The sequence below is a fragment of the Ambystoma mexicanum genome, chromosome 6p (genome assembly GCF_040938575.1).
Source record: "Ambystoma mexicanum isolate Mex_15411 chromosome 6p, UKY_AmexF1_1, whole genome shotgun sequence".
NCBI classification, from domain to species: domain Eukaryota; kingdom Metazoa; phylum Chordata; class Amphibia; order Caudata; family Ambystomatidae; genus Ambystoma; species Ambystoma mexicanum.
The window spans coordinates 1310547631-1310568745 of NC_090935.1; the positions used below are offsets into that span (position 1 = coordinate 1310547631).

Sequence of the window (21115 nt, forward strand, 5' to 3'; positions counted from 1 at the left end):
GAAGCGGGCGGGTATTCAGAGCGATAGAGCGAGTGCCCAAATGAATTGCGCAAGTGAATTTTAGCACGTGTACATTTTTAACGTGAGAGACGTTTCATAAGAAAGCGCGTGTTGGATTGCGATAGAGCGCGAGTCCATTTTAATTAAGCGCGAGTTGTTTTTAACGCGTGAACTATTTTACGTGAATTACGTTTCGTTTCTCCGCATGTGTTCGGTAGCGATAGAGCGCGAGTCCATTTTAACTAGCGCGTGTTATTTTTATCGCGTTTACGTATTTTTTCACACGTGCGTGTTTTGTTAAGATGCGCGTGTGTATTTTAAACGCGAGGACAATTCTTCACGTCTTCTGATTTCACGTGTTTAACGCACACGCTTATCAAGAAGGAAATTATACGTTTTTATGTGTAAATAAGGAAACAATTCACACGCAGAAGGAAAGCAGCATTCCAGAAAGTTAAAGAGAATCTATTTAATGTAACTTATGCAAATGGAATTCAATACTTCAGAGAAAGACTGCATTTTATAAAAGCATTACAAGCTACATATAGTGAAAAGAACCTTAAAGCAAGAAGAATATCTAAGTCTGTAAGGTGTTTGCAAGAGTCATCACTTTAGGATTCTAAAGAGACTTGAGTGGCTTGAACTATATGCACTAAGCAAGATATTATTTACAAGATATTCCACACAGATAATTAGCCTCTAAGTCTTTTACTGAGGTTTAAGAGGTAAAGAGTTTAGAGTTTGTTTAGAATAATTTTAGAAAAGAAGTTTATATTATCATATAAGTAACCAGGTGTATTTGTTTACTACAGATACCAGAGCCTACCAGAAGGTGGCAGGGCTGCAGTGTCTCCGTTGTTATTTTCTCCAAATTCCCCTTTCCCTTTCTTGGGGTTTTCAGCTCAGCTTATACTTAAGGGTTGAGAGGTGAACTCCTGGTGAGGGTCTGTGGGGCCAGCATCAGCTCCTGTGGAATTCAGTCAAGCCGGACCCTGACAGCAGCAAAACTACTGTAGAAATGAAGTAAAAAGTCTAACTAATCACTGTGACAAATCCCCCTATTTTATGCTAATAGGATAAGCAAGGGCGCCAAGCACCGCACAAGCTAAAGGATGATCGGCCCAGGGGTGGTGTGAGGGGATTCTCTGGTCACCCCCACTTAGTGCCTGTCAGTGTGCAGGGGGCCGCCACATGTATAACCAAAATGCTACTGACCTTTTAGCGAATGTATATTTGGTTGGGAAGGAGGTTTCCACAGTGAAGTACACACACACACGCATCCCACAATGAAACATCACAAGCAGAAAAAGACAAGTTTCATGACGTCTTAGTTCCAGTATCCCGTGAACACCCACCGTGCATATTGAAGTAGACATCGCTCTGCTCCCATAGCTGAACGCTTGTGTACATATGCAGACAAATTCACTGTCTTATTCCAAGATGGCAGACACCGTTTTTAAAAGCCCTGGTCCGCTTGCTGGTACAAGGAAACACTAACACACTTGATCTAAAGGCCATCATTAAGGGGAGCCAATCAAAAATCCCCACACAATCAGGCCACACAGCGGCATACCCTCACCCCAAGGCCTACCAAGGGCGTGGGTGTGCAGACCTGTTACGAGCAAGTCAGAAGAAGAGGTTGGGTCGAGTGGCCAGTTCAGAAGGTAAGTGGGAAAAGTAGGCTAGGGGGAGAGAGGAAGGAGCAGTGGAGTCTGGAGACAAGGGAGAGTTAATGAGTTTCAGGGTGTGGCAGGAGGTGGACATCAGGAAACTGCAGGATGAGAAAAGCTGGGGGCTATGTGAAATAAACAGCAGGGGGAGAATGCAGCTCTAGTGAGCTACTAGATAGAGGGGGCAGGAAGGAATGAGTGCAAGCGCTGCCCAAGGCAGGGGGTAGGCAGGGGATCATGATCGGGGAGGTGCTGATCCTGGTGGAGAGATGTGGACCCGATGGAATTGGGGTGATATGTCCCTTGCAAGTTCCTCTGTGGAAACTGGGGCTTGCAAACCAAGTTGCCTCTTTCTACCAGAAAGAGTAAGGCTTCACTTGTTTCTATGATCACTGGCAGAGACGCATCAATGTCTACAGAATCTACAGAAGAAATTGGTGAGAGGAAATTCGGAGGACCAATGAGGGAAAGCCCTACAGAGACTGTGAGCACCGGGGAGAGTCCCCGCATTCTTGACAAATTAAGAAGATTTTTTGAATTGCTGGAACTATTACGGAGGGACTGTCCTGACAATTTCTTTGTTTGAGTGTTGCCAAAGGAGGAGCTTTTTCTGTTAAAATCTATCCGTGTGTGTTGTGGTGTTTGTGGACCACACTCAGCAATATTACATTAGCTAAGCTGGTACAGAGCTTCTGCATCTGCACAAGTTGACCTTTTTGTTAAAAGCAGCTTTCAGAAGGGTACTGGGTTGATTACAGATATTAGGCAGCTCAGGATGTAATAAAAACATTTTAACCAAGTGCACCTCTTAGCTGCTTGATTAATAAGTAAAACGCCATAATAGCATGGAGCTTTAAGTACTTAGCGTGGTGGTCAGGAGGTTACTCTGCTATGCCATGCCATAGCTGTTACCTGGTAATCCATCTGCTTCCAAGTTGAGTTTGATTTATTTACGTAGCTACGGTAACGTTAACTCTTCAGAACACTCACTTCAATTAAAAGAATTATGTCACTTTCTCAGAATTGACTTTACCATACTTGACTACTGATGCTGAACAAGATTTATTTACCTGTAAATATTTCAAAGCATCCGAAAAGCCAACAGTTTTGCTTGTCCTACAGCTATAGATCATGTAGGGTAAATGCTGTCATTGTATTAATCACCTTTCTTTTGTACAGAAAAGGTACAGACTCATAGTTACATATTATTTTTTGTACAGGAAAGGTAAAGTCCAGGGTGCTCTTTGTTGCTGTGGGATGATTAAGGCAAATGACTCCATGGAGGGAACATGTCTGCCAGGAGAAAAGGCCCAAGTGTTGGCCTTGCCAATGGCTGTTTCTCTAGTTCCCTGGATCGGTCTGAATTCGAAGCACCCAGCTGTGATTTCTAAAGATAGGAAGGGATATCCTGTGGGCAGCCATGTGTGGAACGTACACGTGTCTGGCATGTGAGCTATGATCTTGGGATTGAAACCACTCTAAGATGTAATGTACACAGGCAGCCTTTTAGGGAATGTTTAGATCTGATACTTCTTATTTAGAGAGCAGATAAGTGTCGCTTCTTTTTGTTCTTTATGTCTGCCAACACATACACTGAAACATGTAACAGAGGCCACCCTATGGGGCGTGGGTAGCATTATGAGCCTTGTGTAGTAGAGGTTCAGGCCGCAGGTGTATGCAACAACTTACACTTAACCTTGTTTTTGAGAATTAAAATCTCTGTGATGATGACTAATAACAGCTTGAATTGTCAATATTTCTAAAAGTCTGGGCGCAGAGGGCCCGAGATTGGCCAGGGAATTTCCAAACCTGACTGTGACGCTGTTCACCCTGCCGTTGAATACATGACACACATGGCACGCGTGCACTCTATACTTCAGTGTCTGCGTTAAGTGATACGTGTATTATCAAGACATGTTTCAGACGCCAGAAAAGTCTGCATACAGAGACAGTAGGAGGCGCCCCAGTATCATACCTGTTGCCCCCAGATGTAAGTGCAATCAAAGATGAACATAAACTCATGCTAGGGGCAATGCAATATGTCTATGGTGTGCAGCCTACAATGTATCCATCAACACGTTCAGCAGAATTATGAGTCCAGTGGGGTGATAACTGAAGAAACGTCTTGGATATTTTGGCAGGGAAGTTTGCAGACATTTCCACAACTCCTCAATAAATTGCACCGATTCTCTTGAGAAATGCGGGCTTGGATTCCACTGCTGTTAAACAGAGTATATTTCAGGACGCAGAGAATTCTTTTTACAAATTAGTTATAACGTATGAATGCAATGTTCATGATTCTTTCCATCTCAGAGGGCTGCCACGTGAAAAGTTGTACAATTAGGAGCCCCTTGTAACGTGGCGAGAAAACAAGCAAGTAGATGGTCTTAACTCCCCAAGATTTCCTCTGGGGCAAATCAGGAGATCCCCAGACCATCCACTGCAAGCACGCAGCATGCTCTCTCGCAGCATGCTCACTCGCAGCATGCTCACAAGGGTGATCAACAGAGCACACCTGGAGATGCCCAGACCACATAGCATGCTCACAAAGGTGATTAACAGAGCACACCTGGAGATGCCCAGACCGCACAGCATGCTCACAAAGGTGATTAACAGAGCACACCCAGAGACTGCACAGCATGCTTCCAAAGGTGATCAACAGAGCACACCTGGAGATGCCCAGACCGCACAGCATGCTCCCAAAGGTGATCAACAGAGCACACCTGGAGATGCCCAGACCGCACAGCATGCTCACAAAGGTGATTAACAGAGCACACCCGGAGACCGCACAGCATGCTCCCAAAGGTGATCAACAGAGCACACCTGGAGATGCCCAGACCACACAGCATGCTCACAAAGGTGATTAACAGAGCACACCCGGAGACCGCACAGCATGCTCACAAAGGTGATCAACAGAGCACACCTGGAGATGCCCAGACCGCACAGCATGCTCACAAAGGTGATTAACAGAGCACACCCGGAGACCGCACAGCATGCTCACAAAGGTGATCAACAGAGCACACCTGGAGATGCCCAGACCGCACAGCATGCTCACAAAGGTGATTAACAGAGCACACCCGGAGACCGCACAGCATGCTCCCAAAGGTGATCAACAGAGCATACCTGGAGATGCCCAGACCACACAGCATGCTCACAAAGGTGATTAATAGAGCACACCTGGAGATGCCCAGACCGCACAGCATGCTCACAAAGGTGATTAACAGAGCACACCAGGAGACTGCACAGCATGCTCCCAAAGGTGATCAACAGAGCACACCTGGAGATGCCCAGACCGCACAGCATGCTCCCAAAGGTGATCAACAGAGCACACCTGGAGATGCCCAGACCGCACAGCATGCTCACAAAGGTGATCAACAGAGCACACCTGGAGATGCCCAGACCGCACAGCATGCTCACAAAGGTGATTAACAGAGCACACCCGGAGACCGCACAGCATGCTCACAAAGGTGATCAACAGAGCACACCCGGAGACCGCACAGCATGCTCACAAAGGTGATCAACAGAGCACACCTGGAGATGCCCAGACCGCACAGCATGCTCACAAAGGTGATTAACAGAGCACACCCGGAGACCGCACAGCATGCTCACAAAGGTGATCAACAGAGCAGACCTGGAGATGCCCAGACCATGCAGCATGCTCACAAAGGTGATTAACAGAGCACACCCGGAGACCGCACAGCATGCTCACAAAGATGATCAACAGAGCACACCTGGAGATGCCCAGACCACACAGCATGCTCACAAAGGTGATTAACAGAGCACACCCGGAGACCGCACAGCATGCTCACAAAGGTGATCAACAGAGCACACCTGGAGATGCCCAGACCGCACAGCATGCTCCCAAAGGTGATCAACAGAGCACACCTGGAGATGCCCAGACCGCACAGCATGCTCACAAAGGTGATCAACAGAGCACACCTGGAGATGCCCAGACCGCACAGCATGCTCACAAAGGTGATCAACAGAGCACACCTGGAGATGCCCAGTCCGCACAGCATGCTCCCAAAGGTGATCAACAGAGCACACCCGGAGATGCCCAGTCCGCACAGCATGCTCCCAAAGGTGATCAACAGAGCACACCTGGAGATGCCCAGACTGCACAGCATGCTCCCAAAGGTGATCAACAGAGCACACCTGGAGATGCCCAGTCCGCACAGCATGCTCCTAAAGGTGATCAACAGAGCACACCTGGAGATTCCCAGACCGCACAGCATGCTCCCAAAGGTGATCAACAGAGCACACCTGGAGATGCCCAGACCGCACAGCATGCTCACAAAGGTGATCAACAGAGCACACCTGGAGATGCCCAGACCGCACAGCATGCTCACAAAGGTGATCAACAGAGCACACCTGGAGATGCCCAGTCCGCACAGCATGCTCCCAAAGGTGATCAACAGAGCACACCTGGAAATGCCCAGTCCGCACAGCATGCTCCCAAAGGTGATCAACAGAGCACACCTGGAGATGCCCAGACCGCACAGCATGCTCCCAAAGGTGATCAACAGAGCACACCTGGAGATGCCCAGACCGCACAGCATGCTCCCAAAGGTGATCAACAGAGCACACCTGGAGATGCCCAGTCCGCACAGCATGCTCCTAAAGGTGATCAACAGAGCACACCTGGAGATGCCCAGACCGCACAGCATGCTCCCAAAGGTGATTAACAGAGCATGCTCCTAAAGGTGATCAACATAGCACACCTGGAGATGCCCAGACCGCACAGCATGCTCCCAAAGGTGATTAACAGAGCACACCCGGAGACCGCACAGCATGCTCACAAAGGTGATCAGCAGAGCACACCTGGAGATGCCCAGTCCGCACAGCATGCTCCCAAAGGTGATCAACAGAGCACACCTGGAGATGCCCAGTCCGCACAGCATGCTCACAAAGGTGATCAACAGAGCACACCTGGAGATGCCCAGACCGCACAGCATGCTCCCAAAGGTGATCAACAGAGCACAGCTGGAGATGCCCAGACCGCACAGCATGCTCCCAAAGGTGACTAACAGAGCACACCCGGAGACCGCACAGCATGCTCCCAAAGGTGATCAACAGAGCACACCTGGAGATGCCCAGTCCGCACAGCATGCTCCTAAAGGTGATCAACAGAGCACACCTGGAGATGCCCAGACCGCACAGCATGCTCCCAAAGGTGATTAACAGAGCATGCTCCTAAAGGTGATCAACATAGCACACCTGGAGATGCCCAGACCGCACAGCATGCTCCCAAAGGTGATTAACAGAGCACACCCGGAGACCGCACAGCATGCTCACAAAGGTGATCAGCAGAGCACACCTGGAGATGCCCAGTCCGCACAGCATGCTCCCAAAGGTGATCAACAGAGCACACCTGGAGATGCCCAGTCCGCACAGCATGCTTCCAAAGGTGATCAACAGAGCACACCTGGAGATGTTTGGGGAGAGCTTCTGTATCATTTTGAACCTATGCTGCAACTGCACAATAAAAGCTGAAGGATTGTTTTTGGGGGGGTCTATGAAAGGCATCCACTAACAGGCCAGAAGGGTAGAGCTCCCCACTTTCTGGCACAGAGAAGGTGCAGGAAGAACTGGTAGACTAAGGCGAGCCCGCTAGAGGAAATCCTCTAGGTTGGAGGCGCTGGCGTTGAGCACGAAGACCTCTCGAAATCCACAGGATTGGACACAGATATATAGAGAAGACAGGCAGGTGTGCTTGGATCTGTGGATCATCCAGGAAGTGCACTGAATCCAATGTCGACGCAGCACAAAAGCAAAGTGACATCTGTGTCCTGACAATGAGTCCAACTAGAGGTTCTGCCTTGCGTCGTGCATCCTCTCCAAATGTGCACAGTCATAAAAACCACTTCTGGAAGTACACTGGAACGTGAGCATTTCCTGGAATGCTGTTTTGACGTCTTCAAGAAGCGTCATTTTCCAAAGTGGAAATGTGGCGTTGGTGTACATGGCCACCGTGCAGCGATGACTTGTCGTTAGGTGCTACATGTAGTGAATATCAAAAGAAGCATCCGCATCCATTCGGCAGCAGACAACTCTGTGCCTCATTAAACACATGTGCGTGTCCCGAAACAATGCATGTTCGCTCCCAGTCTACAACAACAAATTAAAACAAATTAAAAATGTAAAAATCTCGTTCATCCCTGTCACTGAAGCACGGCACAGAAATAGAAGGGTTTTCACGAATGAAAAAAACGGTATCAGGTAATATTATCCCCATATATATGGTCGCCGTAAATAATATCGCCGGGAAAAGGTTGCAGCGATATTATATGGGTGACCATATATATGGGGACAGGGGCAAAAAAAAAAAAAATGAAAAAAAAATGAAAAAAGCAAAAAACATTTTTGGAGGTTGCGGGGGTGTCCCCCGCATGTTGCATGCAATAATGCCGCCACAAAAAAACGGTCATTTTTCGGCGATATTTTTGCACGGCGAGATTTTTGTGGCGACATTATTACATGGAACCAAAAAAACTTGGTGGACCATATTGAAAAATAAATGTTCCACATACGTACAAAAATGGTGGCAAGCCGCCCGAGCGTATGGGTAGCAGCTCTGCTATTTTTGAGGCCTCGGCACGCCCTTCGCCCTTCGCCCCACTACTCTTGGGAACAGAGCAGGGCGGGCCCCATTGAATCCAGGACAGAATAGATACATGAAGCTGGCTGCAGAACGACCCTAAAGCCAGAGGTTCTGCCCCATGCAAAAGAGCCCATGGGGGGCGTGCTGCTACACAGCCCCGCCTACATTATGCACACCTGTTTGCAACACAAGGTGCTGCACTCCACTTTGAGGCAGCAGCAGAAACCTGCTCTAAAACGCAACAGTAAAAGTCAGCTAGGGCCCTTGCTTGCTGTTGACGCTGGGGCCGCAAGTTTAGCAATTGTTCTAAGAGCTTCTCTTCCTCACTGCTTCATCATACAGTGAGCCAGGTGTGCCACATCACGAGCCCCGCTGTCTGCGGTAAGATGGCGCTGTGACTTCTGTGTGGTACCTGCAGTCAGAGGTTGAGGTCCAGCAGGCTGGCTGACTGAGCCCTTCATCCTTTGGAGGCTGATACATGGAGTAACATGCATCGAGTACGATCGGGAGCTCAAGTCGCTTCTTTCTGTGGAGTATAACATATATACTCGTTGGCGCTGCGACATGCCACAATGCAGCCTAGCATGAAGTGGACAAGCGTGCGGTTGGCGCGCGCAACCAGTGGCAAGAAGGGAGAGTGTACAGCTCAGCATCACGTGACCGAGGTGTCTGTGGGCATAGATGGACTTTCGGGCCTGATATTTGAATGAATGCCTTCTAGGCACTTCTTGCAGTGGCGGTTCTTGGGGAGCGGTTAGTTGGTATATTTCAAACACCCAAACTATTGATCGAGGAAATCATTGTTTGGTGTAATATTCGCCAGTTACTCCGAGTTGGGGTTTAGGACCTGTTTCAACTAAGGGGGGATAGCAAGTACACAAACAGGGGGCATGTGTCCCACTGAAACATCCATGAGGCCACATAATGGAAAGGCTGCTTCCTCTTTACAAGGAAACAGGCGGTGTAGGTTTGTAGGAGGCCAAGGCTTTAAGTGGGCCGGGGCTAGCTGGCGCCGAGCACCGGCATTCTCCAGAAAGGACTCGCAAGCGGGGGCCCTGCTGGGGCCCACCATGACAAGCCCCAGCTAGCCGACACCTCAGGCAGCCCGGTTAAACGAGCTGCCTACAGGTTTCAGCACTTCCTAAGTATGGGCACCTGCAAGCAGCAGGTGTAACCGTGCCGTGCGGGCTACCCGATGTCTATGTGCTCGAAAAAGGAGGAGGGCCGGACTGCCCAGTTCTCCTTTTGTTTGCGAGTAATTACTCATTTACTCAAAAACAAAAAGGAGAGGCTGGGCCCTCCAGCCCTCCTCTTTTTTCGTGCACATAAACACCAGCAGCAGGGAGACCTTTCATTCAAGGAGCCCGTGGTTAAAGCGGGCTTCTTGCATGAAAGGGCTGCCTGCTGAGCGAGCTGGGATGCATGCATTTCATTGCCACCTTTTCTGTAAACATGCCGTGCCTCCATTTTACAGTTCTCTGGCACCTTTGGTGCCTGGCGCGGGCTTTTATAAACCTGCATGAATAAATATATAAATAATGAAAGCCTACATCAGGGTTTGCCCAGGTGCAGCCCTCTAGATTCCCACTCACAGCAGGTTTCCAAGAGCGCTACTCACTATGTAAATAGCTCCCACTTAGATACAGTGGGCAAGATTCTTAATGCCCCTGTCAAAAAAATCCACAAAAGACATCTGAATGTGTGCATCTCTGATGTGCATGTCCAGATGCCTCTTTTCATTCCCTTCGCACATTTGTGCAAATAAGGGGGCATTTTTCGCATTTCAATGTACATCCCGAATCCACAAACGCTTTGAGACGTGCAAACATCAAAGGCCCTCCCCTGTGCCTGTTTGGATTAGGTGCAGAGAAAGGCGCACTGAAGAGGTTCTGAACCAGTGGCGTAACACAAAATGTGAGGGCCCCCCTGCGAGCCATGCTGAGGGGGCCCCCCAACTCGGCAACAAATCACAGGTTGCGCCACACTCTGGGCCGGCCTAGACTGTCACGCTTGCACAATACGCATGAACGTGCTGCTGAAGGGGTATGCCGCACACTGCACAAGGAAAAAGATATAAATATGTGTTTTAATGCAATATACAGCACACTTTCTGAGATAAATTGGCTATAAAGCCAGAGTGTTTGCAATTGTTTTGTAGGTTAACACAATCCAATACATGCAAGTCACCAACAGTGCACAGGAACATTAATGCTTCCAACTGGCTGCACAATGTAGACCAGTGTAAAAACGTAATAACATTATAGTACAGAATGCCAGGCCACATTTAGACATACCTAGACTGTTTTCAGCAAAATGCCAGTCAAAGCAATAACACTCATCAAGAAGAGAGCACACAATAAAGCATGTGTCTCCATGGCCTCGAACAACACGGCCAAACTCTTTAAAATCTGCAAGGAACTGGTCAATCCTGTTGTGGTCTATACCTCTTCTGTTCCCTCCCATGCCCTCTGTACAGCTCTGGCCTCTCATTTCTCTGCTAAATCTCAGGACATCCTGTCCTCTATGTCCTCTTCCTCTCTCGGCCCATTTTGGCCATCTCTTCTCTCCTCCTCCTTTTTCCTCTTTCTCTCTGACAACACCTGACGAGGTTTCTAGACAAGTCCGATCTATGAAAGTGTCGTCCAAACAGGTGCTCCGCTGCTCCTCCAGAACCATCAAAGCCCATATTGACACCCTCGCTCCAGCCTTGGCCGATTTCTGTAATCACTCTTTCGCCACTGCAATGTTCCCCTCTCCCTTTGAGCACTCCCTTGTGCACCCACTCCTCAAGAAGCAGTCTGCTGATCCTACCTGCCCGGAAAACTATCGCTCAATCTCCACCTTTCCTGAGCAAACTCTTGGAAAAGCTTGCTATCTCCCAGCTTACTCTCCACACTGAATCTGTTGGTTGTCTCCATGACCATCAGTCTGGCTTCAGAGCTGCCAGAGGCATGGAAACTGCTCTCCTTAACACCTGTGCTGCTCTCTAACCTTGATTCCAGCATTCCTTCTATTCTCATCCTTCATCTTTCCTCTGCTTTTGACAGGGTCAACATCGCCATCCTGATCAATCGACTCTGTGAGAACCTGGGCATCACAGATCAGACCCTAGAGTGACTGACCTACTGCCACTTGGACCGCCACTCCGCTCCCAGTTTGATCGTGGTCCCATTCTCTCCGCCACCTCTCTCTACCTGTGGCATTCCCCAGGGCTCTATCCTCTCACGCTGGTTTTTCAACCTCTACTTGGCCACTTTGGCCTCCCTGATCTCTACCTTATCCTCTAACTTTCAGTGTTGTGCGGATGACTCAGCTTTCCTTCAGGCTCCCCTCATCCTCCTCTCCTCTCTTGCTCATTCCTGACTGTCTATCCACGATTCAGGATTGGTGCGCCTCCAATGATCTCTGCCTTAATGCCAGTAAGACAGAGATCCTTCTCATTGGGACCCTTGCCACTGCGTTTCCTCTCTCACTATAGCAGACCACCTTGGGCCCTCTTCCTTTGCCTTCCTGCGAGGCAAAAAACCTTGGTGTCATCTTCAACGCCACACTCTCTTTCTCTCCTAACATCTCGGACATCACCAAGAAGTCCCACTACCAGCTGCTCCTCCTCAAAGGGACTCTTCCCTTTCTCACTCTCCACCAGAAGCTCACTGTCTCTAAGCTGGACTACTGCAACAGCCACTTTCTCAATCTGTCTTCCTCTAGTCTCCGTCATCTGCAAATAATCCAGAACAGGACTGCAAGACTTAGCCTTGGCCTCAAGCCCTGGGATTGTATTTCTCCAGCCCTGAAATCTCTCCACTGGCTGCAAGGATCAAGTTCAAGAACCTTTGCATTGCCCACAAGGCTTTCTGGGGCCAGTGCCCACACTAAATCCAATGCTCTCTTCCAAAATACCTTCTTTCTCTAACCCTTCACTCAGCTAACTCCAACTCTCTAAGGCTTAGACATTTCTCCAGGCAGAGAGTGGGGGTAGACCTCTCTCCTCTGCTGGTGCCTCCAACTGGAATGGCCTCCCTGCCCCTCTCAAACTTGAGGCGGACAACCTGAAGTTTCGGAAGCAGCTAAAAGCTTTCCTGTTCTCTGCTGCTTTCGCTCTCTCTCCCCCCTGCTGGCCTGCCTGACCTACCTGTCTGCTGTACTGACTGGCTGCTTGGCTACCCTCAGAGTCTCTCTGAGTTCAGGCTCTTTCTTGATTGGTCACCCTTGCACTGCCTCCGGGCCTACCATGCACTTAGGGGCTGTAACTGTAAACCTGCAGTCCATTGTTCTCCTTGCACAACCAATAGCTGCTCTGCCCTGGCTGCACTTACTGAGAGCATTGCTGCCCTGTTTTCCCCTCCCCTCTCACTTGCACTTCCCTGCTCCCTTTTCCCTTGCACTTCTCGTTCTCGCAATGACACAAGGCCTACTGAGATCGTTTGTCTTGTCCTCCCTCTATCATCCCTCCCTTGTGTACACTTGTGTACAGGCGCGTTATAAATGACTTGAATTACATCATATCATTTTATCACAGATGCCCAGAAAAATATACAATGCCGCAGTAAGAAATGGCTAGACTGGCAGCACCCAAATGCCAATCTAGCCAGGTAATTAAAGTTAGCAGGACTACTTTATCAGAAATGTCCAGTTAAAAGAAAGTCATACCAAACTGAGGAATGACTAGACTGGCTGCATCAAAATGCCTCTCTAGCCACTAATACCACATATCATGCCTGCTTAGCCTGGACATGGACAACCATTATGATTTATCACACGATCCTGCCCCCCCACACATCCACTCTCCCTCCCACCCACTACCCCAACCTCCACAATCAGCTCCTTTACCCAGAATTACCTCTGCGTCCCTCTTCCTTGTCCCAGAGCTTACGTATGAGGCTCCTTGCCTCATAGGTAAGTACTGGGATGAGGAACAGTGGGACTAGGAGTGATGAAGATTACAGGTAGCTAAATCAGGCATTACCTCCATGTACCTCTACCTCTTCCCAGTACTTTTGTATGAGGCAGAGTGCCTCAAACACACGTACTGCCTCGTATATAAGTACTGGGACGAGGAAGAATAGGGCTAGGAGTAAGCAAGGCATTAAACACAAGTAGTAGCGCAACACCATTGAGTTAACTGGGCTTCAGCACTACCCCCCCTGACATTTTGGGCTATATTGACTCAACTTGGCTAACCTTTAGAGCAGTTGCCAGACCGAACAGGACACAGATTTTAAACGGCACCGGGTTTTTGCTGTTAACAAGAACCCAGCAATTACCAACGTAAAGCATTTCACTGTTAGTAGCTGCATTCAAATGCCACATTGTTTAGGCAATTGAAATCGTGATGTGGGTTTAGTACTTGCATGCCAGGGGAGTGATTGGGAGGGTAGAGAGGGAACAGGAGACTTATAAGAGAGAGTTAACTGCTTGTAACATTGAATCTGCACTAGAATAGTCTCATTAAAATGCGTAAATAATTTGGATGCGCCCACACAAATAAGTTTCCCCCTCCCCACCGCATGTGAAGTTAGCGCCTCTCCCAACATTTGAAGAGTTAGCCCCCCCGAAATGAAGGTTTTCTTGTGCCCCTGTACACAAGCACACACACCATTCACCTTATACACACCCAGTCATCCACACATTTAAGTGTGCACCCTTTCACCATACACTCACACAGGTAGCCACCTATACATTTAAGTGTACACCCTTTCACCATGCAGGCACACCCACACAGCCACCCATACATTTAAGTGTGCACCCTTTCACCATACACACACAGGCAGCCAGCTATACATTTGAGTGTGCACCCTTTCACCATAGACTAATACACGCACACCTCATGGAGTTGAGGGGGGCCCTATTACTTAAAAAAGAAATTGGGGCTCATTACGGGTCCAGCGGTAACCGTGCCGGTGCTACCGGCGGGTTGCCGCCGGACCCATACAAAATTACTATGGCCTGACTTCCCGGTGCCACCGTGCTATTTCAAGTCCGGCGGCTGGGAAATCAGGTGCTGGTAATTTCGTTAAACCCCAGACTCCACGGGAATGGGGACACTGAAGCACCTGCACCATTGTTAACGGTGCCGGTGCTTCCGTGACAGGTCTGCCTACCGTGGCTGCTGTGCCTGGCAGGGTCAGACCTGTCGGGCACGGCAGCCCCACCAGGCAGACCTGTAATATGCCGGTCCGGAAACAACAGTGCCTGTAAGCTTACCAGCACCGTTGTTTCCGGACCGGCATGGTCAGAATGAGCCCCATTGTTTCTTTTTTAAGTCACTATAACTTCATTAAGAAATTATTTCAGTTAAGGACCGAACCATAATCAAAATAATTTCTTTATGATGGCTGAGTGGCTTCAAAAACAAACAATTTCTTTTTGAAGGCATAGGGCTCCTCCCCCACCCCATGACATGGAGGCCTCCAGCCTAGGGTCTTCCATGTCATGAGGTACGGGGGCCCTCAGACTTCAAAAGGAAAGTTTCTTTTTGTAGTCACTCTGCCTTCATAAATAAATTATTTCTGTTACAGAAATGTTCTTTATGAATGCAGAGTGAATTTCAAAAGAAACTTTTATTTTTTTAGAAAAAAAATGTTTTTTTATTTTTACTGGGGCCCCCTCCCAGCCATGTGCTGGTGGGGCCCCCCACACCACGGGCCCCCCCGCACCGCGGGGGCTGCGGGGGCCCCTGTTACGCCAGTGTTTCGTGCATTTTCTTTAAAGTGGGAGAGCATTGTTGTACATTGCTGCGCTCCCACTTGCATTTCTATCCTTCAAACAAGGATAGAAATGCCGTTTTGCTGTTTTAACCACATTTCGCAGTGTCACGTTCGTATTACAGGTTCCCAGTGGGCCCTGGGAGCCGGTAATACATCAGCGTCGGGAGTGGGTTCGAGAGGGCAGGCCAGCACATCCTTGTGCTCTTCAGTGAAATGCACAGGTCACTTTTGAGAATAAGCTTCCCATTGTGTGGCTGTATGAATGAAGCCATGGCCCACTTCTCAACGCTAAACTCAGTCACAGCTCAGTTAGTAAGAAACGCTACCTACGGCCACTGCTTAGGGTCCGAGGTTGCCATACGATCGCCGGGGCTATGGCTGTTTGTACTAAGTCCAGTGATGTTCTGGCAGTTTATGCTACTTGTAAATACCTGGTGTGGGCCTGGAGGGTAAGGCAGAAGAAGCTACAGAAGCAATGATAATGATATCGTGACATTTTATTTGAGCAGCGAGGCTGTTTTGATCTGTTTTTTTCTTAATGCGCTGCTTTGTTTATATTTTATGAACTGATTAATGAATTGTTACAGGATGAAATGTTCACTTTTATGGCATTACTATCGAAATAAAGCATTATGAACAATGAACAAAATAAGGTGCAGTGAGCGCCACTGAAAAAAAGTGCATCATCTGCGCTCATTTTTTAGAAACGGCCCCATTGTATTGCTATGCATTTTTGGGGGGCCATCCTGAAAGCATGCACAGGATTTTGCTCTTGAGCGCTGGATTTAGGGACCCATGGCATACATACATCAATCCCTTAGAGCTAGTTCTGGATACTAGATTTCTATGGGTATAGAAGAACCCCCCGGCATTCTGGGTACTAACCTTGAATCACCACAGTTGTTCTTTGTAGGAGAGAGCCAGCCAGGTTCTGAGCAAAGCAGCTGAATTCTCCCTGATGCTCGTCTTTCAGGGGCGGCAACTGCAGGATTTGGCCATCTTCCAACATCTGAGGGTGTAAACTGGAGACCCCAGCAAGGGGATGACCATCAAAAAGCCAGCTGATGTTGGGTGTTGGCTTACCAGTCACAGGGCAACCTGTAAGAAGGGATCAAGACTAAATCAAGACCTGCCGTGCGAAAGGAGCCGGGCTGTCCAGCCCAAGTACGAGACATAACCATTTCGTATTGCTAACATTGCTTGCATGTGATTAATCCAGCCCGTGCCGATTGACCAACTGGAGTGCAAGCTTGCCTATGCACGCTTGCACGCTGCCACTCTACAGGAGACGCCGAACAGCTGTTCCCAGACCTACAGCTAAGGAGTGTATCACGCACTAAGCTTGTAGGGCGACCTAAGGAAACAGCATCAACTCTTAAGATCAAAATAGTAAAGAACATTATAAATAATATACTACCGCCCAGAAAGTAGATTTATGAGCAGCAAGGTCAACGTATGTCTTTATGATACCACACACGCGGCGCTTGACGCAACCATGTAACCATACAAAGACTTCTAAGTATAACATTCATGCAATGTACAGCTAGACACCTTATAAGACCACTACTGCCAATACTAATCTACAAGAAGTAAACTAACACTTTGTTATCCAGGATCAAAAAGAACATTATAGCTAGTGTTATAACTCTGCACCCCTACCTACTCACCCTTCCGCTCCTCTCTGAAAGCCCTTCTTCTTCTCCTCCCCTACCTTTCTCCCCCCCTCAAACCCTCCTTCCCCCTCTTCCCAATGACCTCAAATTGGACACTTAGGGGCGTAGGAGGTCACCAGGGGACCCCCTCCCCGTCCCCTCCCTCCCATTCCCCTGACCTCAAATGAGACATTGAAACCCCCATCACCTACCCCCCTTCCCCTCCTTTTAAGTAAATTGTTCTACATACTGTATCACTGGTTTGTTTCATGTTTGTAAATATGCTTCTTTCATTATTGTACCTTGCTGTTATACTCTAAAGCGCTTTGGCTTAAAGCACTATATAAACTCAATAAACATAGTTTACTACAGCGCAGACTTTTTTTTTTCAGCGGCAAGGCTGGCGCATGGCCTTATGACATGACATGCACAGCACATGACGTCACCATTGGATCATACAAACACTTTTTGGGAAAATGATGGCCGTGGCTGAAAATATCACGCCATGCCAATTAAACTCGTATCATGAAAGGTAAGAAAAGGCGCATTGTGCATAAATATATTGAGAACCAAAGTTGTTACCCATGGAATGGGATATGAAAAAGAGTAATAATATTTCTATGTGATATTGATTAGAACCAGTAGCAGCTCTGGGGATGACACGCGTGTTGATCATCTTTTTATACTTTTTTGTAATAGTCCGACATAATGATAACATGCCAAGACATATATTAATCAACAGCTTGCTAGGATGTTCACACACCCTTATTGACTGTTTGGCATATGAATAGCCTCTAAATATGAATCCTATCTGACTTAATTTTCAGAATCATACATTTAGACTAGCAAGTCAGTGCATATATAACAGAAAATGCAGGAACTAATACAGCTACTATAAAGACATTAGCAACTATATAGGTAAGTGTTCCCATCAATTCACTGGGGATACATATTAATGCAATACACACTCCAGTTGAGTGAAAACCTCTGAACTTAATTTCTTTGTGATTACAGGAACAAATATCAGATGTGACTAAGGAACGCCTGAATTAGTTTAACAATAGAAAGTAACAAACGTTATGAGTTATTCGTTCTACAGCCAAATATAAGTAAGACATGAGCCCAGCAAACCTTTATAATTCATACATTCAAACTAGAGGTCATCTATGCCCTAATTATGATCTATTTTCTTTTAAATCTTTCACTCCGCTGCCCCCCCCTTTTTCCTGTGGTTCACTAATATTGACACTAATACTTAACAACAACTACTGGCTTAATCATTTCTAACTTTTGGTGTGCAAAACTGTGACAGCTATGTGCTTTGTTGCATGTTAAACTATACACTCATTGTGTCTCAAAATTGTACTATTTAAGCTTGCATTATATCATGCAAACAATTGGTGCATTATATTACACTTTTCTGGACCTGGGCTTTGTTTAGTGTTAAACTATGCCCCAAATCAATTTTTAATTATATATAAATGGACCTTCACTGTTTTGTTTGTGGTGTTCTGTTAACAATGTGTGACCAAACTTTGGAGTGCTATACCTACACCATGCTTTATGATTTCTTGTACATCACTTTTATATAATCTTTATTAGAGCCTTGAAAAAGACTGATAAGGTCGAAACAGGGGTGGGCCAGGCTTCAATAGCTTTACTAAGAAATAAACTCACTTGGATATTCAATTTCAACGAGAGTTGTCCGTAGAAGCATTTATGTGGGACACACCCATTACAATACTTAGAGGTAGTTTGTGCATGTGGACACAGTTATTGACTAAGGAAATTAACAGAGATCTAGCATTTTCATTTTGATTAGAGTATTTATTAAGTGGGGACCTAGCTTTGGGAAGCAAGGGAGCACGTTAAAAGACATGGGGGAAGGACACAGTGAGGGAAGCAGAGCTACACGTGAGCAGGAGCTACCAATGGGGGAGAGGGGTGGGGCAATTTAGCAGCAAGTGATCAACCTTCACAAGCAACCACAGTGAGGGAATCAGGGGTGAGCAGACAGGTTAGGTGGCCATTGGAGGGTGTGTGGAACTAGGTGTTCATGAGGAGCCATTCCTTGCAATCGATCATCTACCTGTTCTTCAACCTTTTAAAGTGTGGCCAGACTTTTAGCTCCATCTCTGAACTCTTGGAGATATTCCTAAGAGGGACTTTGCTGCCTATCAACTGCTCGGTGGCACAGGGAAGGCCTCCCATTGGGCAATTTCTTCTTGCTTTTCAACTTTGTCCATCCCATGTTGCTTCATGCGCTGGTCGAGTTCTTTTGCAAACATACACTGGCAAATCCAGTAGGTCTGGTTTAGAGGGTACGATGTATTTAGAGTTAATGCTGCTGATGACATCAGTTACAAGTCAGGATTGCACTCATGGGTCACAGACATGTAACTGTCGTGAGGATTCATGGGTACGGGGGATTAGCACATCGGAAAACAAAGACAGAGCACAGCGTATCTGCCTCACACACATTAGGAACGGAAAGTCGTTGCGTAGCACCATCTGCGATGGAAGCTGTTCCTCGTTAAGCAACATAGTTTCGAAATCGCTGCGACTTGTATTATTCAATAGAAGTGAAGACCGATTCTTAATGCTTTTTTTTTTGGATGCTCCCAGAGTGACTAACTGCCAGTCACATGACAAAGTCATGACATCACAATCGATCAGTGGTCTTAACCGGATTGGCCATGTCCTAACACTGCGTCATAACACTGGCCTTGCAATAACCTGGAAGTAAACCTGCATTCTGTTTGATTATTGCGATGCAGAATAAATAAAAGCATCACTGACGTAATAATCTCAATAAATTGTCAGTGTTGTTCAAGAAGTAATGCCATATAATTAATGGATTTCTGTACAAAATTCACGTGGGATCTCGTTTAATATTTTTATCTGTTTTTAATTTGTATGTGTTTTTTTATTTTGGGAACTTTTTAACTGCTTGAATATTAATGAATTGTTTTGTATTTAATGTGGTTACAAAGATGTCTCTTTATCCCAACTAATAAAAAACAATAAAAAAAACCCTTGGAAGCCAGGAATGACCTGTAGCTAATTTCCATTTGCAAGCGCCCAAAAGATCCACTTATACCCATTTAACCAACCATTTGGAGATAGGTGGCATAATGGACCCATTAGAAATAGACAAAGCGTTTGGCAGATATTTGCTGATGATATCCTAAGTGGCCCCTAGGCCCCTAAACAGACATTGTAGGGGCCTCGCATCACAAGCTCTAACTTAGAAAAGCTGCTCAACATAAGGATGAGTTAGCCCACAGTTTATCATGGGACCACCAGCGGGAATCCGTAGAATCATGAGATGGGATATATGTAGAAGTGGCTCCTGATTGGCACAATCATAACACTTGGAATTGATTGAGGAACCCTTGTTTAGCCTGGGACACTCGCAGCAAATGCACACCAAATGCCCCACACAAAATCAGAGGCAATGGTGGAGCAGTCACCTTTCTTTCCTGTCACTCTCTGGCCGGCCTTCCATGGCCCATCTTCTTTCTCCCACCTGTGAAGCTAAGAACCTCGAGGTCATCTTCGCCTCCACACTCTCCTTCTCTCATCACATCTCTGACGTCTCTAAGAAGTCCAACTACCAACTGCACCTCCTCAGAGGTATTCTTCCTTTCCTCTCCTTACCCAGATGTTCTCTGTCTGTAGACCTCTGGTTCTCTCTAGGCTGGACTACTGCAAAAGCCTCTTTTTATATCTGCCTGCCTCTACTCTCCACCCTCTGCAACTCATCAAGAACAGGACTGCGAGACCTGTCCTTGGCCTCAAGCCCAGGGATCGTATCTTTCCAGCCCTAAAATCTCTCCATTGGCTCCCAGTGGCTGCAAGGATCAAGTTCAAGACCCTCTGCATTGTCCACAAGGCCTTCTGGGGCCTGGGACCAGAATACCTCCAACTCTCTCTTCGGAAGTATCTTCCTACTCAAGCTATTCACTCCTCCACCTCCAACTCCTTGAGAGTCAGTCGCTTTTCCAAGCAACGAGTTGGGGGCAGATCTCTCTCTTCGGCTGGCGCCTTCCTTTGGAACAGCCTCTCTGCTTCTCTGAAACCTGAGCAGAACCATCTCTGGTTCCTCTTTCCTTCTGATTTTTCTCTTCCTCTTCCCTGCTGATCTCCTGTCTGATACTGCACTGGTCACCTGGCTACCCTCTGAACCATGGGCTCAGATCCCTGCCCTCCCAGTTGCACACCTGCACTGCCTCCTGGCAACCCTGCACTTGGGTCTGTACCTGCATCCCTGCAGTCCCGCTGCCTGCACTTATCAGACACTTGTTGTCTGCACCTAACCTTGCACTGCCACCTGCTGGCCGCACTACTTGTTCTTGATGTTGATACTGTGTCTTGCACTTCTCCTCCTCCCATTCCCCTGGCACTTTTCCCCTTCCCCCTCCCCTGCACTTGCACAATCTCATTGTCAGTAGACCTAGTAAGATCGCTGTCCTGCCCTCCCCT

At 47.4% G+C, this 21115-nt stretch overlaps 1 protein-coding gene across 1 annotated transcript in view; it reads right to left on the reverse strand.

Moving 5' to 3' along the window:
• Window positions 1-21115, reverse strand: part of ADAMTSL1 (ADAMTS like 1) — a 941617-nt gene that overhangs the window by 138661 nt on the left and 781841 nt on the right. The window contains exon 24 of the mRNA XM_069625973.1: window positions 15864-16076. Within this exon, the coding sequence (XP_069482074.1) occupies window positions 15864-16076 (213 nt within the window). The remainder of the gene's footprint in view (window positions 1-15863; window positions 16077-21115) is intronic.